Below are 15,601 nucleotides of genomic sequence, written 5' to 3'. Positions count from 1 at the left end.
CACTAACCAATTATAAGCAACCCATTCAAATGAAAACAAAGATTTATAAACAATACGGGAATTTGGACGTTGCTCATTCTAAACTGCTTCCTGCTGGATGGGGGCGCTGTTCATACCATGGGGATCATGACAAAACTCATAAGTCCTTATTTTTGTGGTTTGTAAGGCTGCATCATCTCAGCTGTCTTAATTGTTGGAACACCTGGCCCACTGCTTCCGGGGGTCTTGGTTCATCAAACCACAGAAGCCTGGAAGGAATCCACAGCTTTCCATTTTCTGTGGAAACATAAACAAAAACTCTTTTCCAAAGTAACATATCCTTATACTTAAATTTTGAAGTCAAGGCATTTTCAAAAGATGTAAGTTGAATTAATTCAGCAGCATTTATAATCAAGTGTACTTTAGTAGTTGTTCCTTCCTTAGCAATAAAAAAAAACCTGAAAAACACAATAGCATACAGTATCCAGACTCTCTGTGTATTTTCCATCTTTACATGGATTATTTATTTATCTATTATTACTCTATTTCTTTACATTTATTTATTTATTTCTCTGATACAGGGTTTCTCTGGAAATCTACCTGCCTCTGCCTCTGGAGCAAATCCTACCGGTGCTGGGATTAAAGGCGTTCACCACCACAGCTGGCTTCTCTATTTACCACTATGCAATTTCTTTTTCTCTCTTAATCTCACTTATATTTTTAAACACTGTAAACCTTTAGAAGGTTTTCTTCATCCAAGTCTGACTTTACTGTAAATCTTTATGTTTTTCTGGCCACGTGTCTCATCTGTTAAAACCGTGGCTGTTTAAACTGCAGTTTTTCCAGATGGCGGGCATAAATTTGACCCCAGCTCATTGCCTCAGCCTATGCTGACTTCCAGCAAAAGCTGCCAGCTTGGCGATGTGGTCACCGCCACTTCCAGCTGTACGTACACACCTTTCTCTCTCTTTTTTTTTTTTTTTGGTTTTTCGAGACAGGGTTTCTCTCTATTGTTTTGGAGGCTGTCCTGGAACTCGCTCTGTAGACCAGGCTGGCCTCGAACTCACAGAGATCCACCCGCCTCTGCCTCCCGAGTGCTGGGATTAAAGGCGTGCGACACCAACGCCCGGCCACGTACACACCTTTCAATTGTTAGCAGGGCCTCTTAAAAGAACCTTGGTGGTTTTTTTTTCCTTTGCTTATGCTGAGTCAGGAAGCCTCCCTTAAGCAAGCCGCATGAGTCTCTGCTTATCGCTAGCAAAACAGAGCCCGCCTGAGAAAATGTTGCTACCAAGAAGCCATGCTTTTCTCCATTCGTTTTTTTCTAAAATTCCTTTTAAGCTTTCGTCATTTTACGTGGAAATTCATATCCCGCTTCTGACAACCATATGTAGAGTGCAGCCTTTTCCTCTGCCAGCTGCTTTGGTTTTTCCTCTGCCAGCCGCTTGGGCTCTGTTACAGTTGCAGTCCCCAAATAAACACACAAGACACTGAAGCTGTTGGCCGTTTGCTTGGTTCCTTACTGCCTATCTCTGACTTAAGTATTTACTCCATAATTGTTAATCTAAGTATTTCTCTTACCAGAGAAAAGGGTCTGGACCTCTTATCCCTATGGCGGCTACATCGTGGCTCCCTGTGTTTCTCTCTCCCAGAGTCCTCTTCGTCTCCTAGTCCCACCTATCTTGCTTCCCTATTGGCCAACAGTGCTTTATTGACATAGACACAGGACTTCCCCATCACTACTGCTCTCGTTTGTTTTAGACAGTGGTTGCATGGCCCCGGCAGGCCTCAAACTCACCAATAGCCCAGGCCACACTGGGGCCTTCGTTCTGTTTGTGTGTGGGTCTACATCCCTGGAAAGTAAAGGCCCACTGTGTGCAGGTGCTGTCATGATACAGACAACTCCCTTCCTTCCTCCGAGTCTCATTCTGTAGCCCAGGCTGACCTCAAACTCAAAGCCTCCCGCTTCAGCCTCTGCGTGCTGGGATCACAGCTGCGCCCGGCAGACGCCTCCATGCACTCAGTCCTCACCTCAGCCCTAAAAGGCTCACCGATACCGATTCCACCTCAGAGGGATCACTTAGCCCAAGGTTCGAAGCCCGCAGAGCTAGAATTCTCTTTCCAGGGTAAAGCTTTTAGAGCTGTAACAACGAGCCTCGTCCCTGTGAGATTTAGCCCAGCTTGCCTGCCTGAAGCTGGTGTCTTTGGAGCTAAAAATCCAGCAGTGTTTGCGGCTGGAGATAAGTCTAGGTCCCTTATACACACATTTCCTTTGTTCACGAGGAGAAAATGACCTCCCAAATGGCTTTCTATTTCTGCTGTGTGGGGACGTCCAGGCACTCAGGGGCTGCCACAGCAGTCTCCTCCTCCCTCCTTTGTCTCCCCCTCCATGGGGGCACACGGTCTGGGGGAGCAAGCAGAGGCCTTGGCCACCGCTCCTGGGCTCCTGGCAACTGATCTGGTTCTCAGTCTGGGGCTGGTTGGGAAGGCCTCACAATTCCTGAGATGAGAAACCACACACTCCCCACAGAGCTACGTGCGTTCACTCTCTCGGCTCTGCCTCCACCTACGTTTGGAGGCTGGATTGCGACGTCACATACCCGCAGCCTCGGCATTTTGTAAAAATCAGGTTGTTTTAATTTTTTTTTTTTTGCAGAAAAGTTTTGTGTACCCATTGATGGACCATGAAGTAGAAAGCCCGTGTGATTCTATCTCATAAGCGTGCATTCGGAGTTCTTTTGGGGAGCTGTCTCTGCTAACCCTGACAACTTGACCTCCCCCATGAATCCCTTGAAGTCAAGAAACCCGAGCTTCAGAGCTCAGTGTGCTGGACTACCTCAGCTGTGCAACACATGGGCTTCCCACGCTCTCAAAGGACCAGTCCCATTCTGGAACCTTCCCCCTTCCTCATCACTTAGTAATTATAGCTCCTAGCACCTTCTTTGTGCTCAGAAGGTGGTTGGGTGCCTGGCCCATCCTTGGCTGGAGGCCCCAGATGATGTCATTATCTGCTGCTTATGTCTCCGAGCGGCCCGGCGACCTTGGCTTGGGAATGAGCTTTCTGTTCAGGTTACTATGGAGCACTGTCCTTGCTTCCCTGTCTTCAAAGCTTCACTCGGCTTCGAGTTGGCGTTGCCGTCTCTAGAGCTGGGAGCCAATGGTCGGTGCTTCTGAGAGCCAAGGACTCGGAGACCAAAGGCTCTGTATCCCAGCTGCCCGAGAGCCCAGTGTGGCTCCTCCATGGGTGTCTGTGGACAGGCTGCCAAGGGATGAGAGTTGCCAGGGCATGCCTGGGGTACCGCGAGCTCCCTTCGCAGTAGACAGCACAAGCAGAGGGATGGATGGAGGCCATGTCGGGATCCTGGGGGTGTCAGCTCCTGCTGCCCCTGGAGGAAGGGGAGGTGAGGCAGCATGAAGCTACCGATTTTCTGAATCCCACAACCTGATGCCAGCCATTGTTGGACCAGCAGCACCATCTGCTGCTAGTTTAGGGCAACTGCTAGGACCCACTGGCTAACCCGCATGAACAACCACCAGCTGGATTTTACATCTTGTCATTTAGATGGCATCTACCGAGAGAGAGCCCAGCAGCAGCAGCAGCAGCAGCCTCGAGAAGAGGCCAGGGCAAGACATAAGCAGTTCTTGACCTCGTGAAGTCTGTATCTCTAGATGCAGCTCCCAGACCCACAGCCTGACCCCACATCCCATTCACCAAGACACTCTTTTTTGGGGCTTCTGAGCAGTGTCTGTGGGACTAAGGCCCTGTCTTTCCAGAAAGTTCCCAGCGGGAGGGTGCAGCCTGTCCAGAGAAGACAGTAGCCCATGGATCACAGAATCATTCCAACTCCTTCCCTCCGTGGATGGGAGAGAGGAGGGGTACCCAGAGGGATGTTAGAGAGGCAGGTCTAGGTGCCCCAGCTTCCAGGCCAGCTGCCCTCACTAGGTGGCCCTTTCTCCCTTTATGGCCTGCGTCTGCGTCTCCTTGTCTCATAGCAACGGACTGCTCATCCTGGGCAGCTCCTCCCCTGGAGATGTCTGATGCCTTCTGCCGTCAAGGAGAAGGGACAGGCCAGCAGGGATGTCTCCCCAGTGGTGACCTCAGCAGCGCTGCTGCTCTGTGGCTCTTTACTCAACGGATACAGGGCTGAATAATAAGACATTGAAGGAAAGCAAGGTGTCCTGGGAAGGTAAACCGGAAACGGGTGTCATTTTACGGCCGAGAGCTAACTAGCCACCTCCCACATTTTAGCGGATTCCTTTGACCCTTTTGTTCCTTTGTCACCGCCCCACGTGTACACACATACATATTTACATTTTAAAAGCAGAAACGGGCGACATTGGCTTTGGATCCCCATGATTCCAGGCTGCCTGTCTTACGCGGAGCCAGGTAGAGAGCATCCTCGTATTTGCTTAACAGATTAGGAGACCGGGGTCCAGGGAGACGGCACTTGTTCCCCAAGTCACCCTGCTGGTGACGGCTGTCCAGGGCTGGACACCAGACCTCTTGGTTTCTGGTGCTTCTAGCAGGGGCCGAGGCTAGGACACTGCGCTTTGCCTTTCAGGAGTTGGGGTCCTCAGCGGACAGCTGTACGCCACGGGGGGACACGACGGACCCTTGGTGAGGAAGAGCGTCGAGGTTTACGACCCTGGGACAAACACCTGGAAGCAGGTGGCAGACATGAACATGTGCCGGCGGAACGCAGGTTAGTGTGACCGCGCCCCTCCCCTTCCCCCCTCCCCCTCCCCCTCCCCCTCCTCCTCTCAAGGCCACAGCACTCTCCTCCCTGGAGGTGATCACTCTGAGGGACAGGGTTGCCAGAGTAAGTTTCTGAGCCTGTGTTCTGAGGCTCAGCATTAGGGGAAGGGAGAACCTGGACCCCGGAAGCTGGCCACAGGACACCCCTCGCCCCGAGACCCTGAGTCCCCTCTCTCTAGTGGAGGTTGATGCCTGGTTTCACCAGTGCCACTGTCCGATGGCTGGGCCAGTAGCCATGCGCAGAGCCATGTGGGTCCAAGGCAGACAGTGGTGCTGTAAAGTTTTCTCTGCCAGAGTCAGGCTGGAAGAGCCTCATACTTCACAGGGTTCAAGTTCCTTCCTGGCGGCAGGAGAGCCAAACTCCACCCCACTCCCCCAGTGTCATCTCCTCCCTTGCTGTCTGCCTCGTATGCCTGTCCCCATGCCCCTTTGCTCTTTGAATCCTTCCTATAAGAGCAGCCTGTCCCAGAGTGCTCAGGGTCAGGTGTCCTGGGGCCTGACAGCCCTACCAAGCCGTTTCCTTCCGCGGCTTCGCTTTCAGTTGAGCTTGCTTTGAGTTGTGCTTCTCTGCTCTGGGAAAGGGTTAGGCTAGCTTCCCCCACCTTCTTCCCAGGCTGTGCTGGCTAAGATGGGCTGCTTGGTAGAATTGTTTCCTTTTCTCCCACTTTACCTGCTGGCTACTCTACTCACCTCGGCTGATTGGCGAGAAGCATGAATGGAGGGGCGTGACCAATCGGCTGCCTGAGGCTGCGGTGATGCGGTGATGGCATTTGGCCTTCAGCCACAGGAGCAAGGAGTTGCAGAGCCTGTAAGGCAGACTTACGAGTTAAGATATAAACACAGGCATGTGTAAAATCACATGCAGACACTTCTGTAATAGCATATGGGTCTTACCATAGTGCTGTTTTAAAACTTGGTTTTCCATCAGTGTCTGATTGCAACACTAAATGTATCTCCATGCTCTCACTTAACATGGCGATATCATAATTCACCCAGTTCATTATGGAATACTCCATTTATCCCATCTTTTCTATGCCACTGGTAATGCTGCAGCTATTGTAGATGACCCTTATAGTTAAGTCAATGTATGCATTTAAAATGATTTCCCTAGAAGGAAAGGCCGCAAGCGGAATCCTGAGATGGAGGAGTGACCTGTGCATTTTATGAGCACGTACATTTATGTACATCCAGGCAGGAAGACAGCACACTTTATGCTCTCACCTGTATTGACAGTATCTTTAGTCAGCATTGCTAGTAATTACTTTAAAAAGCAGCGTCAATAAACTTGGGTTTATATAGACAATAAAAAGACAAACACTACCTAGTGGACTATGAGTTTTAGGTTCTTGAATAAAAATTACGTTTACCCGCCCTTCCATCCAGCCTCATGAGACCTCGCCATCAAACAAGCTCACTCTGAGATGAGGATGAGAAAGAAACCCCAACCCGAGCTGAATTCAGATGTGTGTGAATTCAGATGCCCGCCCGCCTTAAGAGGGGTCACAGGCACAGCCATTAGCAGCTTACAGGATGGGCACAGCAAACGGCTCAGCAGCGGGGTAGAACGAAGGCGCAGGGAAACAGGAGTACAGGGAAGTCTTGTCTCTTCCCTAGCCCAGGCTGACGGGGAGACCTGTGACATCTCTCTATAACATCCCCACGGGGGAGAACCGTAATGTTCCCTCTATCGTGTGGCGGTGGGAGGCGCTCTGTCGGAACATCTGTAGGACTACGCAGTGATGAAAGCTCCCTAGAAGGGACCCTCAGAGTCCAGCATGCTCCTCCATTGAGAGGATCCAGACCCCCCCCAGGGAGAGGGACAAAAAGAGGCTCTGGGTATGGGGGCCAGCTGCCCACGGGTCCTGGCCACTGATCCTGTGACTTCCGTCTGATTTCCAGGGGTCTGTGCAGTGAATGGGCTCCTATACGTGGTTGGAGGGGACGATGGATCCTGCAACCTGGCCTCAGTAGAGTACTACAACCCAGTCACCGACAAGTGGACGCTGTTGCCAAGCAACATGAGCACTGGGAGGAGCTATGCAGGTCAGTGGGTTACTGCTCCAGGGACCACCACACCCAGGGCAGGAGCAGCATGAGGGGATGAGCTTTCTCAACTGGGGAGCTGAATTCCTCCAGCAGGGTTACAGGCAATTGCATCTTTGCTGTGTGCCCATGATGGATGCCGACAATCAGCACTACCCCCCCCCCGGGCAAACCTGAATGTAGCTGCACAGGATACTTAGTGTAGCATTAGGCTGGGAAGATAAAACCTGTACAGACAGGAAACACCAGATACTCGTATGAGGTTACCATGAGCTGTGAATGTGGTGTATCTGGACAGAATGGCTGTGAGAACGGCCGTCAGGGACCTGTTCTCAGGAGATGGGCTCTGCTGGGTTCTGGGTGTACAACCTCACACACACACACACACACACACACACACACACACACACACGCTGCCTTTTATTGTGTACTTTTTATGTTGGGTATTTTCTTGTTGTTGTGACAAGTTCCTGAGGGGAGCTATGTAAGTGTGTGTGGGGGGTTGTGGGGGAAGGAGAGGGTTATTTTGTCCCATGGTTTCAGGAATTTCAGTCTTCTGTCTCTCAGCTACTTTGTTTCTGGGTGGTTGTGAGGCTCAGCATGTAGAGATGCTACGGGAAGCTCGTGGGATAATGGGGCTTCCCATCTCCTTCCACCTAGGCGGCAGAGACAGGAGGGGGTCAGGTTTGAGAGCCCCTCAGTGGCATACCTCCTGCAGCTCGCTCCCTCCACCTCTGTAGGTGAGGGTGTGAGAGTCCATGCGGACCCAGATAAAAGGATATCCAATATTTGTTGGGGATCACTCACCACATCTTCCCTTCTGTCCCTGGGGTCAATGGAAACTGCCATCTTGTCTCTGTCCACCACACGAGAGAGGGAGAGAGTGAGAGGGTGAGAGAGACCTCTCCCGTTTCCTTATAAGGGGTTATGTCCACCCGCAGAAGCCACGCCCTAAGGCAGGTACCCCAAAACTATTGGTAGAATAATTTCCCATAACACTTCCCATTTTTGTCTAAATAAGAAGGTTCTAAGCCTAACACAAAACTGTGTATAATAAGAACAAATACCAAGTATTGTCCAAGAGCAAGGATACTAACATACACAACAATAGAACTACAGCATAAAGCAAGAAACACAAGGATATACTAAATGTTCAGGCTATGGATAATTGGCAAATAATAGGGATCATTCCAAAGCCGCCCTATCCTGAGGAGCCTAAGTCTTGTACTAAAGTGTTTTAGCTAAGATACAAGAGGATGGGGTTGGAGAGATGGCTCAGCCGTTAAAGGCTAGGCTCACAACCAAAAGTATAAGATACGAGATGATAGTAACCTTGTCTCAGGGTCATGGTTTTGAGCCCCATGCTGGGCACCAGATGTAATTTGAAGCCCAATCCCACTTGACTGGTTTCTCTCTGCCCACCGGGTCCCTGCAGCTGCTTATATGACAACCACTCAGAGACTCAACATATATTTATAATTGTTTGGCCAATGGCTTAGGCTTATTACTAGCTAGCTCTCTCTCTTATAAGTTAACCCATTTCTAGTAAACTGTGTATCCCCATGTGGCTGTGGTTTACCAGTGATGCCCTGTCATCTTGCCTCTCCAGTGGCTACATGGCGTCTCCTCGACTCCGCCTTCTTTCTGTGTCCAGATTTCCTTCCCGGCTTCATTCTGCTTAGTCATTGGCTGAAACAATTTTATTCATCAGCCAGTAAAAGCAACACACATTCACAGTTTGTGGAAGGATATGCCACATCACACCTCCCAGAGTTTTCTAGCTGGTCTCCAAACCCTTAAGAAGTGGGCCCACAGGGGCTATTTCACATCCCAACTCTAACGCCTCCCTGAACCTCCGAGCCAACATAGCAGGTACGCCGTGCGCACTGCTATGTGGGACTGCATCCTTGACGTTGCAGCTGAGTTGTGGAGACTGTAAGTGACCACCACCAAAGGTCAGCCACACTGCTTAGCCTGCACCGAAGCCAGAGTTCAAACGTAGCTCTGACTTCTGTCTAAGCCATGCCCCGTCTACTGCCACAGCTCAGGCTGGGTAAAGGAGCTAGGGAGCAGTGGGCGTCCTGCGGGTAATGGGTAGACACTGGCGCAGAGGCTGCGTCTTGTAGAGGGCGGTGCCAGGCTCAGTCCAGTGCAGGGCCAAGAGTTGATGCTGGCCGCAGACCCTCTGAAGAGGAGACCCACAGGCCAGGCTTCTTATGTGTGGACTAAATGTTTATTCACCGAGCACAAGCCACTTAAAAAGCCACGTGTTTAAAAACCGCCCTCTCGTGCCCCTGCCCCTCGGCCCCAGCGTTTCTCCTCTTGCTTCCATTTCCTGTGAGAAAGGTCAGCTACCAGCACACCCACCTGGCTCAGGTCCCAGGGCCACTGTGCTCTGCCGGTGCCGAGGGCTCCTGTCACCTTCTTTCCCGTTGCAATGCATTTCTTTTGCCCTCCCCTCCTTTAAGCCTTTCCCACCCTGCTGCAACTCTACTTCACTAAGACGCCGGAAGGGTTTTGACGCCAGAGCAGCCCTGTTCTCAAGGGAATCAGCACCTTTCTCTCTGAGGCTGCGGAGAGAAATGAACATGGCATCGTGTAGGATGAGAAAGTGGGCGGGTCCCTCGGGCTCCGCCTCTGTTAGTGAGAAGCGGGTGGGTTGAGTGGGACCCTCTAGGAGTTCACGTATGTGCTGAATACTCCGAAACCTCTCTTCTTTCTCTGCCCACTCGGAACTGGTGGGCAGGACACAATCAGGCCATTTTGTACTCAAACCAGCTGACCAAGTGAGTGTGTCATCTCGGAATCTTAGGGAGCGGGTCTGATGCACAAAGATTTAAGGCCGACATGACTCAGCAGGGCATTGCTTGCAATAGCATCTCCCCCCCATGATAATAGTTAATGACTGATATAAGAGAAATGATTAAATATTCTATGGAATGTTTATTCAGTGGGTTTATTTTTTCTATCTTTTTAAAAATTGTAAAATAGATCTTTTTTTCAATATGGTATCTTCTGATTATGATCTCCCCTCCCCTGCCTCCTCCCAGCTCCTCCCCAACCTCCTCTATTTTTGATGTCTGGAGAAAAAGCTTGTGCTTGACATGCTGCTGGGTTAGAGGAGGACTTGAGTTGTGTGTGCCAAGTGTGCCGAGTGCTCTGGTCCTATATCGGAGGAGTAGGGGTTTGAAGAGCTGTTACTTCTCCAAGTGGATGTTGGAGTCTCAGATCTGCCACTAGCCCTGCGTCTCTGGGCTTAGGCATTCAGTCGGACAGAACTTCCATTGTCTCAGTTGAAAACTGGGGATAAAATTAGACCGGGCCTCTGAGAGTTTTTAAGGGAATGGAATGTGATACTCCGTGTTTAGTTTGTAGCATGGTGCCTGCCTGGTGTGAGTCACACCACCAGCTAACCCATTCTGATTATTATTAGAAGCTGGGAAGTGCTAAAAAAGATGGTGGTTCCCTTCCAAGGGATAAAAGATTTCTGCTTTGTATCCTTATGCAATTTCCATAACGAGAGCATATTACTTGTCTGGCAAAGGGGCTTGTATAAAAAACACTACATGAAAACACTACAAGAGCCTGCTTTTTTTTTCACAAGAATTACTTAGTGAGAGTGGTTTCTGTAGCACAGGTGAGGCTGCCAAGGCCAGGTGGTACCTCCTGGTCTGGGGTCTAGCTTTCCTGTCTATACCTTTAGCCAGGAACGGACAGGGAATGGATGTCTTAAACAAAATGTCTCTGATGGAGTATTCCCCCTTTCTTTAGTTGGTGTTTCCTTAATCTCATCTTCAGTTAGAAAAGCTTATAGCTATAGGAACATGTTAAAATAAATCTCCAAGCCAGGCAGTGGTGGGGTACTCCTTTAACCCTAGCACTCAGGAAGCAGATCTCTGAGTTCAAGGCCAACCTGGCCTACAGAGTGAGTTCCAGGATAGCCAGGACTACACAGAGAAATCCTGTCTCAAAAGACAAAACAAAAACCCCCAAATCAAACCACAGATAAATAAATTTCTAGTAAACATGTTCATTTGTGGTTACTTTTTGAGTTAGGATTTATCAGCAGGTTCCAGACACCTGCCTGGTATTGACTTCCACCAGGAAGGAGGTGTATGGTCCCAGGAAGAAAGTCTTGGACAAGCCACAGTCACACTATAGAAGACTCACCACACAGTCTCATTGGCTAGGACACAGGGCATTTGAAAAGGCAGGGTAGCAGGCAGAGTTTGTCACTAGCTCCTGTCTGTAGTAGAGAACAATGTGTAGAAAGGATGTTGACTTCTTCAACCTCTGTGACTTCCATACAGCCATTGTAACCCATACAGTGGGCACAGAGAAACTCCATGCAGTCACTGTAACCCATATGGTGGACTAAGCAGATTTACAAAGTTAGGACCTGAAGCTGGGCATTGGTGGCGCACGCCTTTAATCCTAGCACTCGGGAGGCAGAGGAAGGTGGATCTCTGTGAGTTCGAGGCCAGTCTGGTCTACAAGAGCAAGTTCCAGGACAGCCTCCAAAAACAATACAAAACCTTATCTTGAAAAACCAAAACCAACCAACCAAACAAACAAACAAACAAAAAACAAAGTTAGGACCTGAATGTGGTTAAGTTTTTACTAAAGCAGTGGCACACAGTACATGTTTGGAATGTTTATGCAATTGGGAACTGAGCCCTTGAGGAGGGTCTCAGTTCTGTGACAGCAAGCAGTATGATTGTAGCTTGGAGGTGCGTCTGAACTCACCGAAAAGACCATAATACAGGTTGCCTGTGGCAAGGCTGGGGTTGCAAATTCATTTTTCCTCATCCCATGAAGTTGGTATACTATTCTTTCCAGTTCATTCCAGCAACTTCTAAAAGTAGGAAAGTAGATGAACATCAGCCATCACTTCTCCCCAAAAGATACAGATTTGCAGACAGATGCCTCGGGTTCTTAGTGAGGGCTGTGGCGGCGGTTACACAGGGTGCTGTGGTCAGGACGAGGGGTGGATATGTCTGCTGGCGTGCACTGTTGGAGATCAGGCTCCAGGGTGTGGCTCTTAGAGGGGAGGAGCCAGCCCGGGACCCTTTGGGATTCCACAGGCTGTGATGGGATGTGACAGATTCCTGGGACTCTGATTAACTTTGGAGAAGCTAAGATGGTAACTTTGTTTCCCTCTCCTGTTAGGTGTTGCTGTGATTCACAAATCCTTGTGACCCAGGTCCCCACTGCCAGGAGGTGGAGGAAGGAGAGGGCACTGCCTGACCCGAGCACCCAGCAGCGGGACCGTGACAACGGGAGAGATTAACTAGGAGGCTTTGCAGTGGTTTGAGAGCCACCCCCTAGCAGACCAGCTTTGTCCCTCTCAGTGTGGGGATTGATGGTCCACCTTCTGCTCCGAGGTGCTTTGGTTTCTGCCCTGAACAGTTGGGTTCCTGACAGCCCCACAAAAACTCCTTGGGCATACGTGTGTATGCGTGTGCATGTGCGTGTGTGTGTGTGTGTGTGTGTGTGTTTCTACAGGACAACAGAGAGAACCTTGAAGTGTGTGTGTGTGTGTGTGTGTGTGTGTGTGTTTCTACAGGACAACAGAGAGAACCTTGAAGTGTGTGTGTGTGTGTGTGTTTCTACAGGACAACAGAGAGAACCTTGAAGTGTGTGTGTGTGTGTGCGTGTGAGAGCATGCGCGCATTTGCGTTTGTGTGTGTGGAAACATCTCACTCAGCTGGGGCTGGGGCTGTGCGAGAGTCTACTGCATTTCTTTACTACTGACCTTTCCACTATGCTAAAATGCCTACCAATGGCTTCTGTACTCGTCCCATGGGCACCTAGACTACTAAAGGTCCAGGCAGAACTAGCAAGAAGCAGCCCTTCAACCATGTCTGGGACCATGCCTTGACTACTGTCGACGCCGTGTGGAAGAACCGGTACTTCCTCAGAGCGGCACTGCATCCTCCGGGTACCTCTGGGGTGCAGCCTCATCCGTGGGTACCTCTGGGGTGCAGCCTCATCCAGCCGTTGCCAGCCACTGCTCCTTGGCTGCCCCCTAGGAAGCATTTGGGGACTGTTTTGCCTTCGCATCTTGGCCTCTAGATTTTGATGTCATGGATTCCAGGTTTGGAAGATTTTGTGTCTTTTCAGCAGGGAAAACAAACTCTTCAGAGAAGCCCCAGGTAGAACACTGGGGCAAAATAGACAAGAATACAAAACAAAAGAAAAACAAAAACAAAACAAAACCCAGAAAAACCAAAGTGGTACGGATTTGTACCCACCCACAGTGGTATCGGAGAGGGACCCAGCTTCCGAGTATTCCAGACCACCAACCTTATTTATTATGCTTATTATGTAGGCTTACTTATTCATGGTATCAGTTCTCACGCGGAGGACAAGTCAACGGTCACCCTGCCACTAAACCCATAGAGAGGCTTGCCCCTGTGTTTCGTGGGGCTGTAAGTAACTCAGAGGGACATGGATGACTTCTAAGGACTATTCGGGCTGGATCTGGCCATTGGCTCTTTGTGACGATGGTCAAGGCTGTCTGTATCTGTCTTCCCTGTCTCCTGTTGTCTTCCTGTTTCAGGGTCTGTATCCGTTCCCCAGCCTCCCAAACACCTCTTCTTACGCTCCCCTTTGGGGAGGAGATGGTAGTGGGCCCGTGGGACTGGAGATATTCTTCAAAGACCCTTGTGTTTTAAAAATGAAAGAAACTTATGAAAGTTTTGCTCAGATCAAAATGATAAAGAATGTAACTTCAAGCACCTGGGTGTTGTTTGGAGGTGCGTGAAGCACACACATTAGGGTTGGGGGGGTGTGTTCGCTGCACAAGCATGAGTTTGCTCTCTAGCACTGATGGAAAAAAATCTGGGCATGGCAGCATGCGCCTACAATCCCAAAGCTGGGAAGGCAGAGAGAGAGAGGGGCTGAGGCTTGGTGACAGCCAGCCTGGGCTAACCAGTAAAGTCTCTGGTCCCAGGGAGAGTGCTTCTCAAAACAAGTTGTGTCTCCTGAGGACTAACTTTAAACGCTGACCTCTGGTCTCTGTGCACATTTACCCTACCCGCACACACACAAACCTCAAAGCTGACCTCTTTCTAAGCCAGCAAATTGCTTGTATTGGAACGTCTGCCCTTGGATGGGAGATGTGCCAGGAGAGCAGTCTCACACCCCATGGGGCAGGGTTTCAGCCTCCCTGGAGTCAGAATCTGTGTAGAGGAGACCAAGGGACTCCGTGAACTCTGATGCTGGCCTTCTGACACAGCAGCCCTCGGAGGTATATCTGCAGTGGGTTGGTACCTCCTATGCCCTGCATTTGGAAGCCTAGCTTCTCCCCAACGAGGTGGCCACTGAGTATTTACTGAGTCTTTAAAGTGTACCCTGCCATGAGAGTAAAGTATTTCTAATGTTAAGCAGAAATTAGGCACCACAACACCCAGATAGTTAGTAGCCAGAATACCCAGCTTTGGGAGATCCAGGAGAAATGTCTTCCAATGGATGCAAACTTTTTTTTTTTTTGGCAGATGCCCTGTTTCTAGCTGTGAGTTGGGGAGAGTTGCTTGTGAAGCTCTGCTTGGCATTAGAAAGTAGAACACCTCCCTGATAATCCCTCCTCCTTCTCCAGGGAAGTCTGAGGACTTGTTTGAGGTACCTTGAGGGGTGAAGGTAAGGTTGGGGACCAGAGTCTAATGTGCGGTGTTCAGAAGCATCCCACTTCAGGTGAAGGGTAGCCCTGCCTCCTCCCCCATCGCTCCCTAGACTTTTATACTTGGGGGTCAAGATGAGTCTCTTCTTGGAGACAACCCCTCCGGCTGTGGGAGCTGGCCAGCTGTGGTTTCTGCTGGAGCTTTTGCTGTTTGGTCCCACCCCTTCCCACAAAGCGTTGCCTTTGCAGGCGAAGCTGCTGAGGGTTCCACTCATTCCACCCTCTTGCGTCCTTTCTCGTGGGGACTAGAACACTGGTACGTCATCACCAAAAAAGCCGATCTGCCCTAGCTGCCCGCAGATGCCACCCGAGACCCCTGTTGCTCCGTCATCAGGCATCAGGTAGAAGTCTCCCCATGGTGGACACCTCAGACTCACTTTCAAGCGTGTGCTAAGCCACACAGTGGGGAACGGCTCCCCAATCCCCCCCCCCGCCTGTCAGAGCAGCCGCTACCGCTAGTGAGCACAGCCATGCTGGGGGCACATCTGAGATCTGATGGCAGCGGTGAAACGGACCTGAAACCTAAGGTCAAAAGCAGCTTAGACACTGCTTGGATGCTGATTCGGACAGCGTAGAAGTCACTTCTCCCAAGTACCCAAGAGCATCTCCATCTTTAAAAAAAAACAAATAATATGGCAGTATTATGCAAATGAAGTGACCTCATTTTTCTGCTATGCAATAAGAATTCTTAATTGTATCTCATGACAAAACCAGTTGCAATCCCTCCTCAGAGGCATTTCTGAGCTGTCCTACTTTGACGTCTGTTGTGTAATGTTTGTATATTTCTGAGCCAGACCCTTTCAAAGATTGCCTTTTTGTAAAATCGCAGCTGCAGCTCTCAGCTGAAGTTTTAATGTAGATATTTTTATAGATGATTTTTTCATGGTATCTGAATCGTTTTCTATTGTCCACGGTAATGGAATGCTACTATGTGTGTCGCTCACCCTGACACAGTAGCTGACCTGTTTTCCGTTTCTTAACCTCTCCCGATGCCTCTGTAGCTCCAGGCTCCCAGTATTTCTTAGGGAGACTGTGGACTCCCAAGACATAGCCATGGGGGCTTTGCTTTTTACTTACCGGGGACTAATGTTGACCTTGACTCGGCACCTGCCCGTCTGTGTCTCTCACAGTCTGCTTTCTGC

General features: G+C 50.0%; 1 protein-coding gene and 1 long non-coding RNA gene across 7 annotated transcripts in view; one reads left to right on the top strand and one right to left on the bottom strand.

The window, feature by feature from the left end:
- The window catches only part of Klhl3 (kelch like family member 3), a 113,735-nt gene extending 101,414 nt beyond the window's left edge, over positions 1-12,321 (top strand). For all 5 annotated transcript variants that reach the window (XM_040756075.1, XM_040756074.1, XM_040756072.1 and 2 more), the window contains 3 exons: positions 4,542-4,682; positions 6,635-6,778; positions 11,948-12,321. In XM_040756075.1, the coding sequence (XP_040612009.1) occupies positions 4,542-4,682; positions 6,635-6,778; positions 11,948-11,976 (314 nt within the window). In that variant the 3' untranslated portion in view covers positions 11,977-12,321. The remainder of the gene's footprint in view (positions 1-4,541; positions 4,683-6,634; positions 6,779-11,947) is intronic.
- On the bottom strand, positions 1,658-15,350 carry LOC121143687. Of its 2 annotated transcripts, none has more exons than XR_005881004.1 (6): positions 14,975-15,350; positions 11,525-11,633; positions 7,586-8,467; positions 5,426-5,541; positions 4,292-4,638; positions 1,658-4,158 (listed from the first exon to the last, which is right to left on the bottom strand). It is a non-coding gene; the product is annotated as an uncharacterized LOC121143687 (long non-coding RNA). The 2 variants fall into 2 exon arrangements; XR_005881005.1 differs by lacking the exon at positions 1,658-4,158 and having other exon boundaries at positions 4,506-4,638; positions 7,586-7,634; positions 8,358-8,467.
- Positions 15,351-15,601: the final 251 nt, after the last annotated feature.

This window comes from Mesocricetus auratus, unplaced genomic scaffold, assembly GCF_017639785.1.
Source record: "Mesocricetus auratus isolate SY011 unplaced genomic scaffold, BCM_Maur_2.0 Super-Scaffold_100013, whole genome shotgun sequence".
NCBI classification, from domain to species: Eukaryota; Metazoa; Chordata; class Mammalia; order Rodentia; family Cricetidae; genus Mesocricetus; species Mesocricetus auratus.
The sequence above is the reverse complement of the archived record's forward strand: the minus strand, read 5'-3'. Positions and strand labels throughout refer to the sequence as shown.